Here is a 19,254-nt window from a genome sequence, read left to right on the forward strand (position 1 = left end):
GTTGCACACATGCCACTATTACCTGTAGTTGCCAGTGTAAAAATATTTAATTTTAGCCCAACTTAGCAGGTGGTCTGTTCCCTTTCTAATAATCAAGTAGAAAGTGGGGACCGCAGCAGGTGTGCACGAGGACACGTTGACAGGCACTATGCAATCTCTGGGCAGGGTTACTTCACTGTGGGAATGGTTAACAATATATAAACCCTACCTGTGAAACTCAATCTCTCATCTTTCTGGCACGATGAAGGGAATATTCATTTTATTTTCGCTGGTGGCTGCTGCCTCCAGCATGGAGAATTTTGGAGGGTGAGTAGAAATGAATTTCACAAAATAATCTGCCCATTTACTCCATCTCTATTTAAAGGGGCGTGGGAGTCAAAAATCAACTTTCATCATTTAGAAAGAGCTTACAATTGAAAAAATAATCCAAACATTCTGTTATTAAAAGTACATCTTTCTTATAGTCTCTGTGAGAGAATAGCCTCAAGTGAATGTGTCTACAGCACCATGTATAACATAGTTAGAAATATTGTTGCAAGCACTGCTGCTATATAATGCATAAGACATGTGCACACTCCTGAGCATCACTATACTCTCATAGAATCAGCTAAGTTTCAACAAAGGAGACCAAGAAAAATTTTGATAACAGATCTAAACTGATTTTTTAAATTATGCATCTACTATCTAAATGGTGAAAATTACGTATTGACTACCATGTTAGACATTAGATTATTAAATGGACATGAAACCCAAAAAAGTTATTTCATGATTCAGAGAAAGCATGTGATTTTAAACGACTTTACAATTTACTCCCATTATCTAATTTGCTTCATTCTCTTGGTATCCTTAGTTGAAAAGCATACACAGGTAAGCTCAGGAGCACCTTTAGACTACTAGGAGCTAGCTGGTTATTGGTGGCATCACATAAATGCCTCTTATCATTGGTTCACCAGATGTGTTTAGCTAGTTCCCAGTGGTGCAACAAAGGATATTAAGAGAATTAAGCAAATTTGATAATAGAAGTGAATTGGAAAGTTGTTTAAACTCACAAGCTCTGTCTGAATCATTAAAGAAAAAGAAAACATTTTTGGATTTGTGTCCCTTTAACTATCGCCGTTATCAGTCCCTGGATTCCATGTTTTAATTTAACAAGAACTACAGCACACATCTCCCAGGCTGCAGCAAGATTTTGTATTTGTGTTTCACAAGAACTACAGCACACATCTCACTAGCTGCAGCGAGATTTTGTATTTGTGATTTCACAAGAACTACAGCACACATCTCACTAGCTGCAGCGAGATTTTGTATTTGTGATTTCACAAGAACTACAGCAAACATCTCACTAGCTGTAGCGAGATTTGTATTTGTGATTTCACAAGAACTACAGCAAACATCTCACTAGCTGCAGCGAGATTTTGTATTTGTGATTTCACAAGAACTACAGCAAACATCTCACTAGCTGCAGCGAGCTTTTGTATTTGTGATTTCACAAGAACTACAGCAAACATCTCACTAGCTGCAGCGAGCTTTTGTATTTGTGATTTCACAAGAACTACAGCAAACATCTCACTAGCTGCAGCGAGATTTGTATTTGTGATTTCACAAGAACTACAGCACACATCTCACTAGCTGCAGCGAGATTTTGTATTTGTGATTTCACAAGAACTACAGCAAACATCTCACTAGCTGCAGCGAGCTTTGTATTTGTGATTTCACAAGAACTACAGCAAACATCTCACTAGCTGCAGCAAGCTTTTGTATTTGTGATTTCACAAAAACTACAGCAAACATCTCACTAGCTGCAGCAAGCTTTGTATTTGTGATTTCACAAGAACTACAGCACACATCTCACTAGCTGCAGTGAGCTTTGTATTTGTGATTTCACAAGAACTACAGCAAACATCTCACTAGCTGCAATGAGCTTTTGTATTTGTGATTTCACAAGAACTACAGCAAACATCTCACTAGCTGCAGAAAGCTTTGTATTTGTGATTTCACAAGAACTACAGCAAACATCTCACTAGCTGCAGCAAGCTTTTGTATTTGTGATTTCACAAGAACTACAGCAAACATCTCACTAGCTGCAGCAAGCTTTGTATTTGTGATTTCACAAGAACTACAGCAAACATCTCACTAGCTGCAGTGAGCTTTTGTATTTGTGATTTCACAAGAACTACAGCACACATCTCACTAGCCGCAGTGAGCTTTGTATTTGTGATTTCACAAGAACTACAGCAAACATCTCACTAGCTGCAGTGAGCTTTTGTATTTGTGATTTCACAAGAACTACAGCACACATCTCACTAGCTGCAGCGAGCTTTTGTATTTGTGATTTCACAAGAACTACAGCAAACATCTCACTAGCTGCAGTGAGCTTTTGTATTTGTGATTTCACAAGAACTACAGCACACATCTCACTAGCTGCAGCGAGCTTTTTGTATTTGTGATTTCACAAGAACTACAGTACACATCTCACTAGCTGCAGCGAGCTTTTGTATTTGTGATTTCACAAGAACTACAGCACACATCTCACTAGCTGCAGCAAGCTTTTGTATTTGTGATTTCACAAGAACTACAGCAAACATCTCACTAGCTGCAACAAGCTTTTGTATTTGTGATTTCACAAGAACTACAGCAAACATCTCACTAGCTGCAGCAAGCTTTTGTATTTGTGATTTCACAAGAACTACCGCAAACATCTCACTAGCTGCAACAAGCTTTTGTATTTGTGATTTCACAAGAACTACAGCAAACATCTCACTAGCTGCAGTGAGCTTTTGTATTTGTGATTTCACAAGAACTACAGCACACATCTCACTAGCTGCAGCGAGCTTTGTATTTGTGATTTCACAAGAACTACAGCAAACATCTCACTAGCTGCAGCAAGCTTTTGTATTTATGATTTCACAAGAACTACAGCACACATCTCACTAGCTGCAGCGATATTTTGTATTTGTGATTTCACAAGAACTACAGCAAACATCTCACTAGCTGCAGCGAGCTTTTGTATTTGTGATTTCACAAGAACTACAGCACACATCTCACTAGCTGCAGCGAGATTTTGTATTTGTGATTTCACAAGAACTACAGCAAACATCTCACTAGCTGCAGCGAGCTTTGTATTTGTGATTTCACAAGAACTACAGCAAACATCTCACTAGCTGCAGCAAGCTTTGTATTTGTGATTTCACAAGAACTACAGCAAACATCTCACTAGCTGCAGCAAGCTTTTGTATTTGTGATTTCACAAGAACTACAGCAAACATCTCACTAGCTGCAGCAAGCTTTGTATTTGTGATTTCACAAGAACTACAGCAAACATCTCACTAGCTGCAGTGAGCTTTTGTATTTGTGATTTCACAAGAACTACAGCACACATCTCACTAGCTGCAGTGAGCTTTGTATTTGTGATTTCACAAGAACTACAGCAAACATCTCACTAGCTGCAGTGAGCTTTTGTATTTGTGATTTCACAAGAACTACAGCACACATCTCACTAGCTGCAGCGAGCTTTGTATTTGTGATTTCACAAGAACTACAGCAAACATCTCACTAGCTGCAGTGAGCTTTTGTATTTGTGATTTCACAAGAAATACAGCACACATCTCACTAGCTGCAGCAAGCTTTTTGTATTTGTGATTTCACAAGAACTACAGCACACATCTCACTAGCTGCAGCAAGCTTTTGTATTTGTGATTTCACAAGAACTACAGCACACATCTCACTAGCTGCAACAAGCTTTTGTATTTGTGATTTCACAAGAACTACAGCAAACATCTCACTAGCTGCAGCGAGATTTTGTATTTGTGATTTCACAAGAACTACAGCAAAAATCTCACTAGCTGCAGCGAGCTTTTGTATTTGTGATTTCACAAGAACTACAGCAAACATCTCACTAGCTGCAACAAGCTTTTGTATTTGTGATTTCACAAGAACTACAGCAAACATCTCACTAGCTGCAGCAAGCTTTTGTATTTGTGATTTCACAAGAACTACCGCAAACATCTCACTAGCTGCAGCAAGCTTTTGTATTTGTGATTTCACAAGAACTACAGCAAACATCTCACTAGCTGCAGTGAGCTTTTGTATTTGTGATTTCACAAGAACTACAGCACACATCTCACTAGCTGCAGCGAGCTTTGTATTTGTGATTTCACAAGAACTACAGCAAACATCTCACTAGCTGCAGCGAGCTTTTGTATTTGTGATTTCACAAGAACTACAGCACACATCTCACTAGCTGCAGTGAGCTTTTGTATTTGTGATTTCACAAGAACTACAGCAAACATCTCACTAGCTGCAGCGAGCTTTTGTATTTGTGATTTCACAAGAACTACAGCAAACATCTCACTAGCTGCAGCAAACTTTTGTATTTGTGATTTCACAAGAACTACAGCAAACATCTCACTAGCTGCAGCGAGCTTTTGTATTTGTGATTTCACAAGAACTACAGCACACATCTCACTAGCTGCAGCAAGCTTTTGTATTTGTGATTTTTGAATATAAAACACTAAAGTCAAAATTACATCGAAATGGATTGGATAGAAAATGACATTTTAAACAACTCTTTAATTTATTTCTGTTATCAATTTTTCTTAGTTCTCTTGCAATTCTTTTTTAAAGAGTAATCCTAGGTGAGCTCAGGAACTTGCATGTTAGCCATCTGGCAACCGTATTTGCAACAATGTTGAAAGTAGTGTTATACATTGTTGCAGACACTGCTGCCATAGAATGCTAAAGAAATGTGCGCACTCATAACCTCTTATCAGCCAACCTTTATTTACTCTTTAACAAATGATACCTGGAGAACAAAGCAAATTTGATAATAGAAGTTAATTTGCTCAAAACTATGCTCTACCTGATTTATGAATGTTTCATTTTGACTTTACTGTCCCTTTAAAGTGACATGAATACCAATTTATTTATTTTTTCATATTTTTTCAAACCTGTCCTCAGACCTCCCTAACAGGTGAGATTTTAAGGATCACCTTTAGTGAGAGCAGGTAAAATAACCATTTTTATTATTTCACCTGTACTTCAGTTCAGATATCCTCAAAATCTGGCCTGTTAGGGAGATCTGAGGACAAGTATGAAAACCAGTGAGATGGAGAATGCAATTTTATAATCAAATTTGCTTCATTCTCTTGGTATCCTTTATGGAAGAAGCAGCAATGCACTACTGGGAGCTAGCTGAACACATAGAGTCTGCCAATAACAAGAGGCATGTATATATTTATATATATGGAGTATACCAACCAGTATTGCATTACTACCCCTGAGCCTACCTAGGTATGCTTTTAAATAAAGGATACCAAGAGAACAAATCAAGTTAGATAATTTAAGTTAAAAGTTTTTTTTAAATTGTTTGTTCTGTCTAAATTGTGAACATTTCATTCTGACTTTACTGTCCCATTAATATTGTCCTCCTGGAACACCCTCAATCTAATCCAGATAAGAATATGGCCAGTGGTTGCAGGAAACACGTGTAATGCTAATTCTGGTGACTCACTAGCTGTATCCTCATTCAGAGTGGCACAGAAACATACATTTAACTATGCATTTAACAGTTTTCAGTGATTAAACATGTAGTAAAAGAAATGAAGTTGTAAATAACTAACTGCAGACACAATGTTGTCTCTTTAAATCATGGTCTGTTTGGGGCACCTGATGTTTGGAGTTCCAGCAGCCATAGGTTTAGCATCACTGGTAACATCTTGCTCTTTACTATCTACAGACAACAGGTCCTCCGAATCCTCCCAGAGAATGAGGAGCAAGTAACGCTGGTGAGGGACCTGGAAAACCTGGAACATCTGCAGGTAAATGGAACATTTTACAGTTTAATATTTTTCCTGATCTTGGTAAACTCAGTCAGGCTGCTTGATTTTGTATTTAATTACATTTTTGTGGAGTTTAAAAAACAAAGTGGAAACAGTTACAAGTGTTGGTGTTAGGGTCGCCACCTCGGCCATGTTTTCCTGGACAGTTATGAGTTACACATGCTGCAGGGTGTGCACGAGGACATGCATAGCTGCTGGCCAGGATCAGTATTCTGGTGATATCCAGGGGTGCAATTCATGTTGGCCTCTGCACACCCTGCAGCATGTGTAACTCATAAGTGTTCAGGAGAACATGGCCGAGGTAGCAACCCTAGACGAAGTCCTAATCTAATGAGCTATTTAATGAACCTTTTGGCTACCAGAAAGAACTGCTACACATTGTGTCACAATAAGTAACAACAGTTTTGTTTGGTAACGGATGAGCTATAACTGATACAATGCAGAGGTCAATTCCAGTGTATTAGAGGAGTTTTTTTGCTCAGTATGATAGGCATTTTTACAATTCAAACCCATTCCATAAGAATATCATTATCAGTTTCATATCTACTAGACCTTTTACCTCTTTAAACTCCATTTTGTCCATCTCCATACAGCTTTTTTATTAATCAGTTTAAAGGGACATTAATTTGTATTATTACAACTATTATTTGCCTTGTTTTCTTGGAATCCTTTGTTGAAAAGCATATCTAGGTAGGCTCAGAAGCAGCAGTGCACTACTGTGAGATAGCTGCTGATTGGTGATAGCACATACAGGGAGTGCAGAATTATTAGGCAAATGAGTATTTTGACCACATCATCCTCTTTATGCATGTTGTCTTACTCCAAGCTGTATAGGCTCCAAAGGCTACTACCAATTAAGCATATTAGGTGATGTGCATCTCTGTAATGAGAAGGGGTGTGGTCTAATGACATCAACACCCTATATCAGGTGTGCATAATTATTAGGCAACTTCCTTTCCTTTGGCAAAATGGGTCAAAAGAAGGACTTGACAGGCTCAGAAAAGTAAAAAATAGTGAGATATCTTGCAGAGGGATGCAGCACTCTTAAAATTGCAAAGCTTCTGAAGCGTGATCATCGAACAATCAAGCATTTCATTCAAAATAGTCAACAGGGTCGCAAGAAGCGTGTGGAAAAACCAAGGCGCAAAATAACTGCCCATGAACTGAGAAAAGTCAAGCGTGCAGCTGCCAAGATGCCACTTGCCACCAGTTTGGCCATATTTCAGAGCTGCAACATCACTGGAGTGCCCAAAAGCACAAGGTGTGCAATACTCAGAGACATGGCCAAGGTAAGAAAGGCTGAAAGACGACCACCACTGAACAAGACACCCAAGCTGAAACGTCAAGACTGGGCCAAGAAATATCTCAAGACTGATTTTTCTAAGGTTTTATGGACTGATGAAATGAGAGTGAGTCTTGATGGGCCAGATGGATGGGCCCATGGCTGGATTGGTAAAGGGCAGAGAGCTCCAGTCCGACTCAGACGCCAGCAAGGTGGAGGTGGAGTAGTGGTTTGGGCTGGTATCATCAAAGATGAGCTTGTGGGGCCTTTTCGGGTTGAGGATGGAGTCAAGCTCAACTCCCAGTCCTACTGCCAGTTTCTGGAAGACACCTTCTTCAAGCAGTGGTACAGGAAGAAGTCTGCATCCTTCAAGAAAAACATGATTTTCATGCAGGACAATGCTCTATCACTCGCGTCCAAGTACTCCACAGCGTGGCTGGCAAGAAAGAGTATAAAAGAAGAAAATCTAATGACATGGCCTCCTTGTTCACCTGATCTGAACCCCATTGAGAACCTGTGGTCCATCATCAAATGTGAGATTTACAAGAAGGGAAAACAGTACACCTCTCTGAACAGTGTCTGGGAGGCTGTGGTTGCTGCTGCACGCAATGTTGATGGTGAACAGATCAAAACACTGACAGAATCCATGGATGGCAGGCTTTTGAGTGTCCTTGCAAAGAAAGGTGGCTATATTGGTCACTGATTTGTTTTTGTTTTGTTTTTGAATGTCAGAAATGTATATTTGTGAATGTTGAGATGTTATATTGGTTTCACTGGTAAAAATAAATAATTGAAATGGGTATATATTTGTTTTTTGTTAAGTTGCCTAATAATTATGCACAGTAATAGTCAACTGCACACACAGATATCCCCCTAAAATAGCTATAACTAAAAACAAACTAAAAACTACTTCCAAAACTATTCAGCTTTGATATTAATGAGTTTTTTGGGTTCATTGAGAACATGGTTGTTGTTCAATAATAAAATTAATCCTCAAAAATACAACTTGCCTAATAATTCTGCACTCCCTGTATGTACCTGTTATCATTGTCTCACCTGATGAGGTCAGAAAGCTCTCAGTAGTGCATTAATGCTCTTTCAACAAAGGATACCAGGTGAATAAAGCAAATTTGATAATAGAAGTAAATTGGAAAGTTATTTAAAATGATATACTCTATCTAGATTAAAAAATAAATATATTTTGGATGTCATATTACTTCAACAAATGAAGTTTACCATTACCATGTTTCATTCAAATGTACCTGTTTTATATAGCATAAGTAAGCTAACCTGTACCCTATTTATATAGCATAAGTAAGCTAACATGTACCCTATTTATATCGCATAAGTAACCTAACATGTACTCTATTTATATAGCATAAGTAAGCTAACCTGTACCTGATTTATATAGCATAAGTAAGCTAGCCTGTACCTGATTTATATAGCATAAGTAAGCTAACATGTACCCTATTTATATAGCATAAGTAAGCTAACCTGTACCTGATTTATATAGTATAAGTAAGCTAAACTGTACCTGATTTATAAAGCATAAGTAAGCTAACCTGTACCTGATTTATATAGCATAAGTAAGCTAACCTGTACATGATTTATATAGCATAAGTAAGCTAACCTGTACCTGATTTATATAGCATACGTAAGCTAACCTGTACATGATTTATATAGCATAAGTAAGCTAACCTGTACCTGATTTATATAGTATAAGTAAGCTAACCTGTACCTGATTTATAAAGCATAAGTAAGCTAACCTGTACATGATTTATATAGCATAAGTAAGCTAACATGTACCCTATTTATATAGCATAAGTTAGCTAACCTGTTCCTGATTTATATAGCATAAGTAAGCTAACCTGTACCTGATTTATATAGCATAAGTAAGCTAACCTGTGCCTGATTTATATAGCATAAGTAAGCTAACATGTACCCTATTTATATAGCATAAGTTAGCTAAACTGTTCCTGATTTATATAGCATAAGTAAGCTAACCTGTACATAATTTATATAGCATAAGTAAGCTAACCTGTACCTGATTTATATAGCATAAGAAAGTTAGCCTGTACCTGATTTATATAGCATAAGTAAGCTAACATGTACCCTATTTATATAGCATAAGTAAGCTAACATGTACCCTATTTATATAGCATAAGTAAGCTAACCTGTACCTGATTTATATAGCATAAGTAAGCTAACATGTACATGATTTATATAGCATAAGTAAGCTGACCTGTACCTGATTTATATAGCATAAGTAAGCTAACCTGTACCTGATTTATATAGCATAAGTTAGCTAACCTGTACCTGATTTATATAGCATAAGTAAGGTATCCAGCTTTTGATCTATAAACCATAAGTAGGAGCTAACTTTTTACTGATTTATATAGCATAACTAAGCTGCATTAGAAGCTAACCTGTTCCCTGTTAATACTTTTAGCTTGACTTCTGGCAATCCCCCAGAGCTGCCGGAAAACCCATTGATATCCGTGTCCCATTCCCCAGTCTGCAAGCAGTGAAAATTTATCTGGAATCCAACAACATTCCCTACAGCATAATGATTAAAGACTTGCAGGTACAAAACTGGGTGACCAGGAAGAGTCTAGTGGTGGTTTTAGGCCATAACATCTGGGGTTTAAAATGTTGACTACAAACCTTCAAATCAATAGAAAAGTGGCAGATGGTGGGGACCCATCTTCTACCTATTTATACCATTAATTTTACCTCCCTCCTTGTTCTATGTACAGCACAGGGCTTGTAAGGCTCTATTTTGCACATACAGGGCACTTTCGAGGATTGGAATCTATGGATTTACACATGTAATTATTTGTCAGCTTCTGATATTGAGAAGCAGAGGGGAGATTACCTTGACCTTTCTTGATGCCTTAATTCCTTATGCTGTGCTCCCTCTGTACCCTACACATTAACTGCTTTTATTTGGTTATTAAAACCACAAGAATTACAGAAGGCTTTAGAATCCTCTAGTAAGCCTTGCTAAAAATATTAATTGATGTTTATGCCTCATTTAGAACTTGTTGGATGAAGAACAGAGCTCTATGAAAGCTGCACGTGCCATGGACAATGCCCGTTCTACTAACTCCTTCAACTATGCCATCTACCATACATTTGATGAGGTAATTTCAAGGAAACCAAATGACTTTTCTTCTGTAAAACAAGTTCTCACCCTAACAAAAGCAAATGTCTAAAAAGTGCATTCATATTTCATCTTCTGGCATTGGAGTATGAGCTGTCATTATGTTAGAATATGTAGAAAGGAGCGATTTTTTTGATTAGAACATAAATACATAAATAAATATATCATTTACTCTCTTTCATAGATCAAAAATATCAAATATCATGTTTGTTTTATGTCACTAAAATATTTCGCTCCATGATTTAGAAGATCACATTGTAATATCTGTTACAATTTCTTTTGAAAATCAGTTGTTTCTGTTTTGGCAAATAAGCCCTTTTGTTCTTCTGCTTATTGGATTATTATTAGTAGTAATTTGTAGAGCGGCAACAGATTCTGTAGAACTAGTATTGGATGTGTCATTATCAACTAATATGGCTGTGGGAATGTTCCTTATGAGCTTCTATCCCACAGATCATTTCTTAATGGGCTTCCTGCTAGTTTTAAAATTAAAATAAACAGGTTTCACTTAAACTTTATTATGCAAAAAATCATATAAAATGTTTTAATTGTGTTCTTTCATTCTTTAAATATATTGGTAATTATCTCATTTAAAATCAAACCAATGCTTCCTTGGTACAAGTCGCAAAATGGAGTTTTCTGGTGCTATTACATTAATTACAGCATTAGTAAGGTGTATTAGTACTTAGGATATCATGTACTGCTGAAGAGTTCTTTAAAGGCGTTTCATTGTACCCATCTCACAGATCAACAGTTTCATTGACACCCTGGTGGCTGAAAACCCAAATCTGGTGAGCAAAATAGTGATTGGCAAGAGCACTGAAGGTCGCCCACTCAACGTTCTGAAGGTAAATGACTGATTATGCCAATAACATTAGATTTAGTAGCATCTGCAAACTACTTCTTCATCCATCTAGAATCAATTAAAATGTATTTGCTTTAAAATGAATACTTATTTAACTAAAATCATAAACAAACAAAATAATTGTATTATTTGTATCCACCATAATACTGATACTCTATATACTTTATAAGGTTTTAGCTGTTTTACATATACTATCATTTACAACCTATCTCTAATATTATACCTCAGTTCAGCACTGGATCTAACCGTCCTGCTTTCTGGATTGACACCGGTATTCATTCCCGCGAGTGGGTCACTCAGGCTAGTGGAGTCTGGTTTGCTAAAAAGGTAATTTGTGGCAAGGACAAGTGGTTAGAGAGCGGTAGAGCGTTCTACAAGCGTGATTATTATTTAATGTTGATTTGCCGTCTCTTCTGTATTCAGATTGTTCAGGATTACGGCACTGATCCTTCATTGACTGCTACCTTGAACAAGTTGGACATCTATTTGGAAATTGTAACCAACCCTGATGGATATGTTTTCAGTCACACCTCGGTAATGTTACAAAAGAAATGCATTGTTAAAGGGACATAAAACCCAAATGTGTTTCTTTCACGATTCAGAGTATGGAACTTAAAATAACTTTCTAATTTACTTCTATGATCACATATTTTTTTGTTGGCATCTTTTGTTCAAAAGCAGGAAACTAAGCTCAGGAGCGTGCACGTGTCTGGAACACTTAATGGCAGCAGTTTTACAAGAATGTTATCCATTTCCAATAGATTTAGATGGCAGCACTATTTCCTGCCATGTAGTGATCCAGATACCTACCTAGGTATCTCTTCAACAAAGAATAACAAGGGAATAAAGCACATTTTATAATAGAAGTAAATTGGAAACTTTTTATAAATTATATACTCTGGGGCTAAATGGAGCTTGATGCCCCTGTTTCCGTGTGAGCCTTCTAAAGACCACTGCTCCATAACTTGTCCTCCGGTTCTGAGGCTGCGGACATCAATCCGCCCGATCCTATACAATCGGGTTGATTGATACCCCCTGGTAGCGGCCGGATGACCGCTAATCTGCAGTGGGTGGCATTGCACAAACAGTTCACAAGAACTGCTTGTGCAATGATAAATACTGACAGCGTATGCTGTCAGCATTTATCGACGTGCAGCGGACATGATATGCTACATCGTATCATGTCTGCTCGCACTTTCATAAAACGGCCCCTGTCTGAATCACAAATTAAACATTTTGGGCTTCATATCTCTCTGAAATATTTACAAGTAACATATCATCCATTTGATATTGGCTTTTGTCTAATTACTCTGCATGTTTTATATTTGAAATAATCCATTGTGTACAAAAAGCATATGAGAATTATTATAGGGCTAGATAACAAGCGCAATCAACTGCGCAGGGTGCATTATATCGCGTTTGGTCTCACACTAATAATAGCACATAGCCGGATATTACAACCGGATTATTTTTGCTTGGCTGAAACTTTTTATCGCATCTTATACGTTTAATAGATAGCGCAGGGAGCGATATTAGCTTGCTCATTGGATTACATGTGGTGAGATAAGTGTTGTGTTAGAACGCATTCCAAAATACCGCTGTACAATGTAAGTATTTGAGTCGGACTGGGACCTTAAATAGGCCTGTGCATTAAAGGCCAGAGCAACCCACATCTGTCAGTTAGGCAGCCATAATACACCAGATCTCCCAGCAGCACCTCTGCTTTACAGCCAGAGAGAAAATGTCCTTTTTAGAAAACCGTCAGACTGTACCAGCTTTCCTATTACCCATATTGCAGAGGGTGGGGCTGCTATAAAGCTGTAACGCCCGCATAAGAGCATGTCCCCCAGGGCATTTGCACTGTATGTCCTATGGCCATTCCGGGCATGGATTTGAGACCTGAAGTTGACTTTCAAATCCTTTTCAATTGGCATAGACCACTGGTTCTCAAACTTGTCCTCAGGACTCCCTAACAGGCCAAAAATGTAGGACTTCCTTGGGTGAGAGCAGGTAAAACTATCTTTACTAATCATCTGATTATTACCTGTGCTCTAATTCAGATATCCTCAAAATCTGGCCTGATAGGGAAGCCTGGGGACAGGTTTGAAAACAGTAGCTTAGGGGTCCATTTATTAAACACTTTCAGATGGTAACATAAAATGATAAATCGTATATAGCAAAAAAGTCTGCAATATACTTTCATTATTTATTTTGTTCCCTTTTCCTGTAATTCCATTCTGAAATTGTGAGCTTTTTAGTTCCTGTTAGAAATGGAAGTGCAGAACACTGTTATATTCCACACAGCCATTGGTTGCACACTCTAGTGATCTATTTATAACTGTCCCTAATTGGCCACAGTAGAGAAAGTAACCTAAGTTACAACATGGCAGCTCCCATTGTTTTATAGACACTAAAACTTAAATTATTTTGCCAATATTTAAACAACTAATGAAACTTCATGTTATTTTTTTGACTAAACTTTTCTTTGAATACATTATTCTAGCTTGTTTTTATTTAGTATTTAATGTGCCTTTAAATATGGCCTGTAGAATTTAAAAAAGGATTCAGAGTAAACTCTCATATAACTGGCAGTAAAACCGTTATGTTATATTGACAGTCTGTGCCAGAGTTAGAGTTAACTAAAAACTTGGTTTTGGAGTATAAAGGGTTGTGTTGTCGGAAGATCTTTTGAATCTTAAACCATATATAGTTTTGTTTCAAATTAACCGTGTTACGTTTTACAGAATCGTATGTGGCGTAAAACCAGATCTGCTAACCCAGGATCAACCTGCGTTGGAACTGACCCCAACAGAAACTGGGACGCTGGATTTGGAGGTAATTAGTTTTTGCTGTTCTGATATTGGAAATATTTATTGGATCACTCTGAAATTAGCAACACTTATAGAGATACTGCATTGCACAAGAAAGCAAGTGTTGATTTGGGAGCAGATAAGGTTCTCTAATAGTGAACCTGTCCGCCTGCAGTCATGTTATACAGTATTTTGCCCATGATAAAGCTTACAGACTATTTTATGGCTCCAAAAGTTACGTTTATTATACTGACTCCAGAAAGAGTAGGTTTATTGAAAGGTTTTACCTGGTAAGCCAGAGACGGCCTTGGTTATTTGCTAAACTAAACTAATTGACCAGACTGTTCTGTCACATTGTATTCTATTCTCTATTTAGGAGCAGGAGAACCTTTAAAGGGACATGAAACCCCAACAAAAATCTTTAATGATTTAGACAAAGAATACAATTTACAATTTACTTCTATAATCTAATTTTCTTCATTCTTCCTTTATTGAAGAAGCAGCAAAGCACTACTGGGAGCTAGCTGAACACATTGGGTGAGCCAATAACATGAAGCATAAATGTGCAGCCACCAATCAGCAGCTCCTGAGCCTTCCAAGGTATCATTTTGAACAAAGGATATCAAAAGAACAAAACAAATTACATAATCGAAATAAATTGGAAAGTTGTCTAAAATCACATGCTTTATCTGACTCATGAAAGACAAAATATGTGTTTCATGTCCCTTTAATGAACATTATCAAAGCAAACTATTCCATACAAACTTATTATGAGATTTACAACATCTTGTTAACCCCTTGTTATTAGAGTAAGTGACAAAGTGCAGCCCTGTTTGGCACCCAGGAGGTTAACCTTATTCTAAACCAAAACCATAATGCTGCTAAATTTTGCCATATGGCAGCGTTTTTATTGTAATCATCTAAATCCCAATGCTCTGTCCTGCACATTTGTTAATAGGATCCTTGCTGGCAGGGTCCTCTGTAGCTTACCCAGGATATGGAGAATCATCTGAAGACTATAATTATACAAACATATAATACATATAATGTGTTTAATACAGATTTACATGTTGGTCTCTAGGTCCTGGATCCAGCTCCAACCCTTGCACTGAGACCTACAGAGGACGCGCTGCTCACTCTGAACCTGAAGTTAAAGCTATTGTGGACTTTGTGAAGAGTCACAGAAATATCAAAGGATTTGTCTCAATTCACAGCTACTCTCAAATGCTCCTCTTCCCCTACGGATACACCAGCGCTCTTACTCCTGACCATCAGGAACTGGTGAGACACTAGGATTGCATTATTATTATCAGTTATTTATAAAGCGCCAGCAGATTATACAGCGCTACACAAAGAATAAAAACATTACAGGGATACATAAACAGGTACAGTATTGGGGTACATTACAGGGATACATAAACAGGTACAGTATTGGGGTACATTACAGGGATACATAAACAGGTACAGTATTGGGGTACATTACAGGGATACATAAACAGGTACAGTATTGGGGTACATTACAGGGATACATAAACAGGTACAGTATTGGGGTACATTACAGGGATACATAAACAGGTACAGTATTGGGGTACATTACAGGGATACATAAACAGGTACAGTATTGGGGTACATTACAGGGATACATAAACAGGTACAGTATTGGGGTACATTACAGGGATACATAAACAAGTACAGTATTGGGTTACATTAAAGGGATACATAAACAGGTACAGTATTGGGGTACATTACAGGGATACATAAACAGGTACAGTATTGGGGTACATTACAGGGATACATAAACAGGTACAATATTGGGGTACATTACAGGGATACATAAACAAGTACAGTATTGGGGTACATTACAGGGATACATAAACAGGTACAGTATTGGGGTACATTACAGGGATACATAAACAGGTACAGTATTGGGGTACATTACAGGGATACATAAACAGGTACAGTATTGGGGTACATTACAGGGATACATAAACAGGTACAGTATTGGGGTACATTACAGGGATACATAAACAGGTACAGTATTGGGGTACATTACAGGGATACATAAACAGGTACAGTATTGGGGTACATTACAGGGATACATAAACAGGTACAGTATTGGGGTACATTACAGTTGTAGATGCAGTAAATGAGTTATAGAGAAGGAGAGGAAGGCCCTGCCCTTGCGCACAATCAGTAGTAGAAACTGAACACAACGTGGCCTACAGGTAGAGTGTCTCTCAAGCTTACAATCTAAATGAGAGGGAAGGGACACGGAAGGTAATGGAGAAGGGCAGTAAGTCTGATATAAGGCAGAGTGAACTGAGAGTGAGTGATGACATAGGGGGGAAACACAAAAGTGTGTGGGGACTGAGCAAGTGAGGTTTGGAAAAGTGTAAAAGAATGTGGTAAAAGGACAGTACAAAGGCTGTGAGTCTGAAGTGGTTTCTCTAGCCTGGATTATTAGTGACAGCTGCACATAATTACTGTTAGAAGGTGTGTATATATTAAGGTAAAGACTAGGGTAAGAATAATATATAATGCTGCATACATGTATTATATATTATTATCTGTTCATGTTTTTATTGTCTGTAACATATTATGACTTTGTTTCCCCCAGAACAATCTGGCCAGGGTAGCTGTTAATGCCTTGACCTCTCTGTATGGTACAGTGTACGAATATGGAAGCATTATCTCCACTATCTGTAAGTCTATCTATCTGTTTATCTATCTGTTTCTGTCTATCAATTTACCTTTCTTTCTATCTATCTGTCTGTCTATCTATCATCTATCTATCTGTCTGTCTTTTTATCTATCTATCTATCTATCATTTATCTATCTGTCTTTCTTTCTATCTATCCATCTATGTATCTATCTATCTATCTATCTATCTATCTATCTATCTATCTATCTATCTATCTATCTATCTATCATGTTGTTTATTAGTTTTGCCTGGGAGCTTTGGCTAAATTAGGCTTGGCCAGCCTAAGAATTAAAAGGATAATGTTTTCTTTTATGAATCAGATACAGCAGGCAATTTTAAGCAGCTTTCTAATACATCTGTAATGTATCTGTATTTGAAAAAGCAGGAATGTAAGCATAGGAGCCAGCCCATTTTTGGTTCAGAACCCTGGATAGCGCTTGCTGATTGGTGGCTACATTTACCTACCATTCAGCAAGTGCTACCCAGGTGCTGAACCAAAGATAGTCCGGCTTGTACGCTTATATTTCTACATTCAAATAAAAATACCAAGAGAACGAAGAAAAATTTATAATAGGAGTCAATTAGACAGTTACTTAAAATTGCAAGCTCTATCTGAATCATTAAAGAAAACATTTGGGTCCGGTATCCCTTTAACTTTATATATCAATGGGGCTTTGTTATTTATTGATTTCTGGAACTTACGCTAAATCATTCATTTGAAATGTGTTCATATAAAAATGTAGTAATTTGCATCTTTCTCTATAGACCAAGCCAGTGGTGGAACCATTGATTGGACCTACAACCAGGGAATCAAGTATTCTTATTCCTTTGAGCTCCGTGACACTGGTCGCTACGGATTTGCTTTGCCAGCTTCTCAGATCATCCCAACTGCCCAGGAGACTTGGTTGGCTCTTACAAAGCTCATAGAGTATACTAGGGACAACCCCTACTAATCTCTTTGACTAATAATGATAATAAATATTGATATGTAAAATGAAATATATGATTTGTATTTATTAATTTTAATATGTAATTAATATAAATTCTGCAGTGTCTGGGAAATTAAGATATGATGGAAAAAGGGAAAATATGGCAAATAAAATCATACAATAACATAAATAATAAAATTAAGGTACTATCAATATGTGACTAGAATGCAGAGCAATCCTATTTTGTTGGATAGTACATTGTCTATCCCCGACTTTCTCTATCCTTTATATGTCCATCTAAACCCTATCCAGACTATCCAGCCACACCCACAATCCCCCAGTCTCCCATTTCCTTGGTGAAGAATACTAATTTATTCAAAGTTCTAAAACTGGATTTTGTCATCTTAGCCTTAAAATGGATATATTTTCAATGCAGTGTACATGTTACCTTTGAACAGCTTAGGTCATATTTTCATGTGCTAGTATGGCACCTATAGGGTCTATTCTGATGTGCTCATAAACAAGAATATACATAGTAAGGATAACATGGTCAAGGTCAGAGGTGGCTATGGCCAGGACAGAAGGCAAGTTCAGACAATATTGAGCAAGATCACACTCACAACAAGTTAACCCTAACTTCATACTGCAAAGTTTCCACTAACTAAAATTAACCCAACTCCCCCAACTGAGTCTCCCTAAACACAGCTATGTCTGTTCCCCATAATTCCTATTAACTCCTTACCACATAGGACATCACAACATATTAGCCCTGTGCTGCCCGTCTGTCTTGCTTGCCCTCTTAACACCCCAAGAAACTCCCTGCACAACTTTCCAGTGTACCTCCCTCCTAGAAACCATATGCCCCTACACAATTCCCAAGAGACCAATCACCCACTAACACAATAAGGAACACCCTACAACCTCAAAACCCTCTTAAAAAAAATGTAGACAAAAAATATTTTATATATTCCTTAATCCACAAAAAGTCTCAGTTATGTGTCCCACACAGTCATTTCCTAGCCATAGATCTGGGCTTGGTCTGGTTCCCCTCCATGTATGCATTTTCCCCATTAGAACTGATTAGTTATGTAATTAATCAGTCAGGTTGGGGTTTAAAAGCTCAATACCATCATTTAATAACTATTTTGAGGAATGGGAGTGTAAATTTCTTATTACTTAAACACTAAATACATTTCATGCACCTGCCTCTGATCATGTGTGCTGCCATTATGGAACCTAGGTTACACTGCAGGTATCTGAAGGAGAGTTGCGGCTCATATGCAAACACATCAGCCCTTGAATGTAATGAAAGATAGATTTAAACATGGAGGCACCAATAATTAGAAGGAGGTGGGGAATAACCTCAATACTACTGGAATGTCAGTATATTTATGAAAATCTTAGTAGTGCTATCCAAATAATATATCAGTTTATGGCAGGGTTATAAACACAATCTTATATTAATTTTCCTTAAAAATTGAAACCCTAATCAACCATGCATCTACTAGACCATACAATTAATATAAATATCTGAATTCTTTTATTTAGTTAATATCCATAAACATATTGAAGTATATTCGCAATAAAAGGAAATGAAACAAAATTTATATGCGTTAAAACCAACTCTTAAGATATGCTATCCTTCTTACAAAACCCAGAAAAATATA

The 19,254-nt window shown here is 37.4% G+C and overlaps 1 protein-coding gene across 1 annotated transcript; it reads left to right on the forward strand.

Moving 5' to 3' along the window:
- The first annotated feature begins 241 nt into the window (after positions 1 to 241).
- Positions 242 to 17,657, forward strand: LOC128664957 (carboxypeptidase A1-like). The gene is made up of 11 exons (XM_053719747.1): positions 242 to 306; positions 5,735 to 5,816; positions 9,569 to 9,703; positions 10,158 to 10,262; positions 11,029 to 11,130; positions 11,376 to 11,474; positions 11,571 to 11,681; positions 13,892 to 13,982; positions 15,039 to 15,238; positions 16,575 to 16,659; positions 17,424 to 17,657. The coding sequence occupies exons 1-11, from the start codon at positions 242 to 244 to the stop codon at positions 17,609 to 17,611; spliced, it is 1,263 nt and encodes a 420-aa protein (XP_053575722.1). The 3' UTR covers positions 17,612 to 17,657.
- The last annotated feature ends 1,597 nt before the right edge of the window (positions 17,658 to 19,254 follow it).

This window comes from Bombina bombina, chromosome 6, assembly GCF_027579735.1.
Source record: "Bombina bombina isolate aBomBom1 chromosome 6, aBomBom1.pri, whole genome shotgun sequence".
Lineage (NCBI taxonomy): Eukaryota > Metazoa > Chordata > Amphibia > Anura > Bombinatoridae > Bombina > Bombina bombina.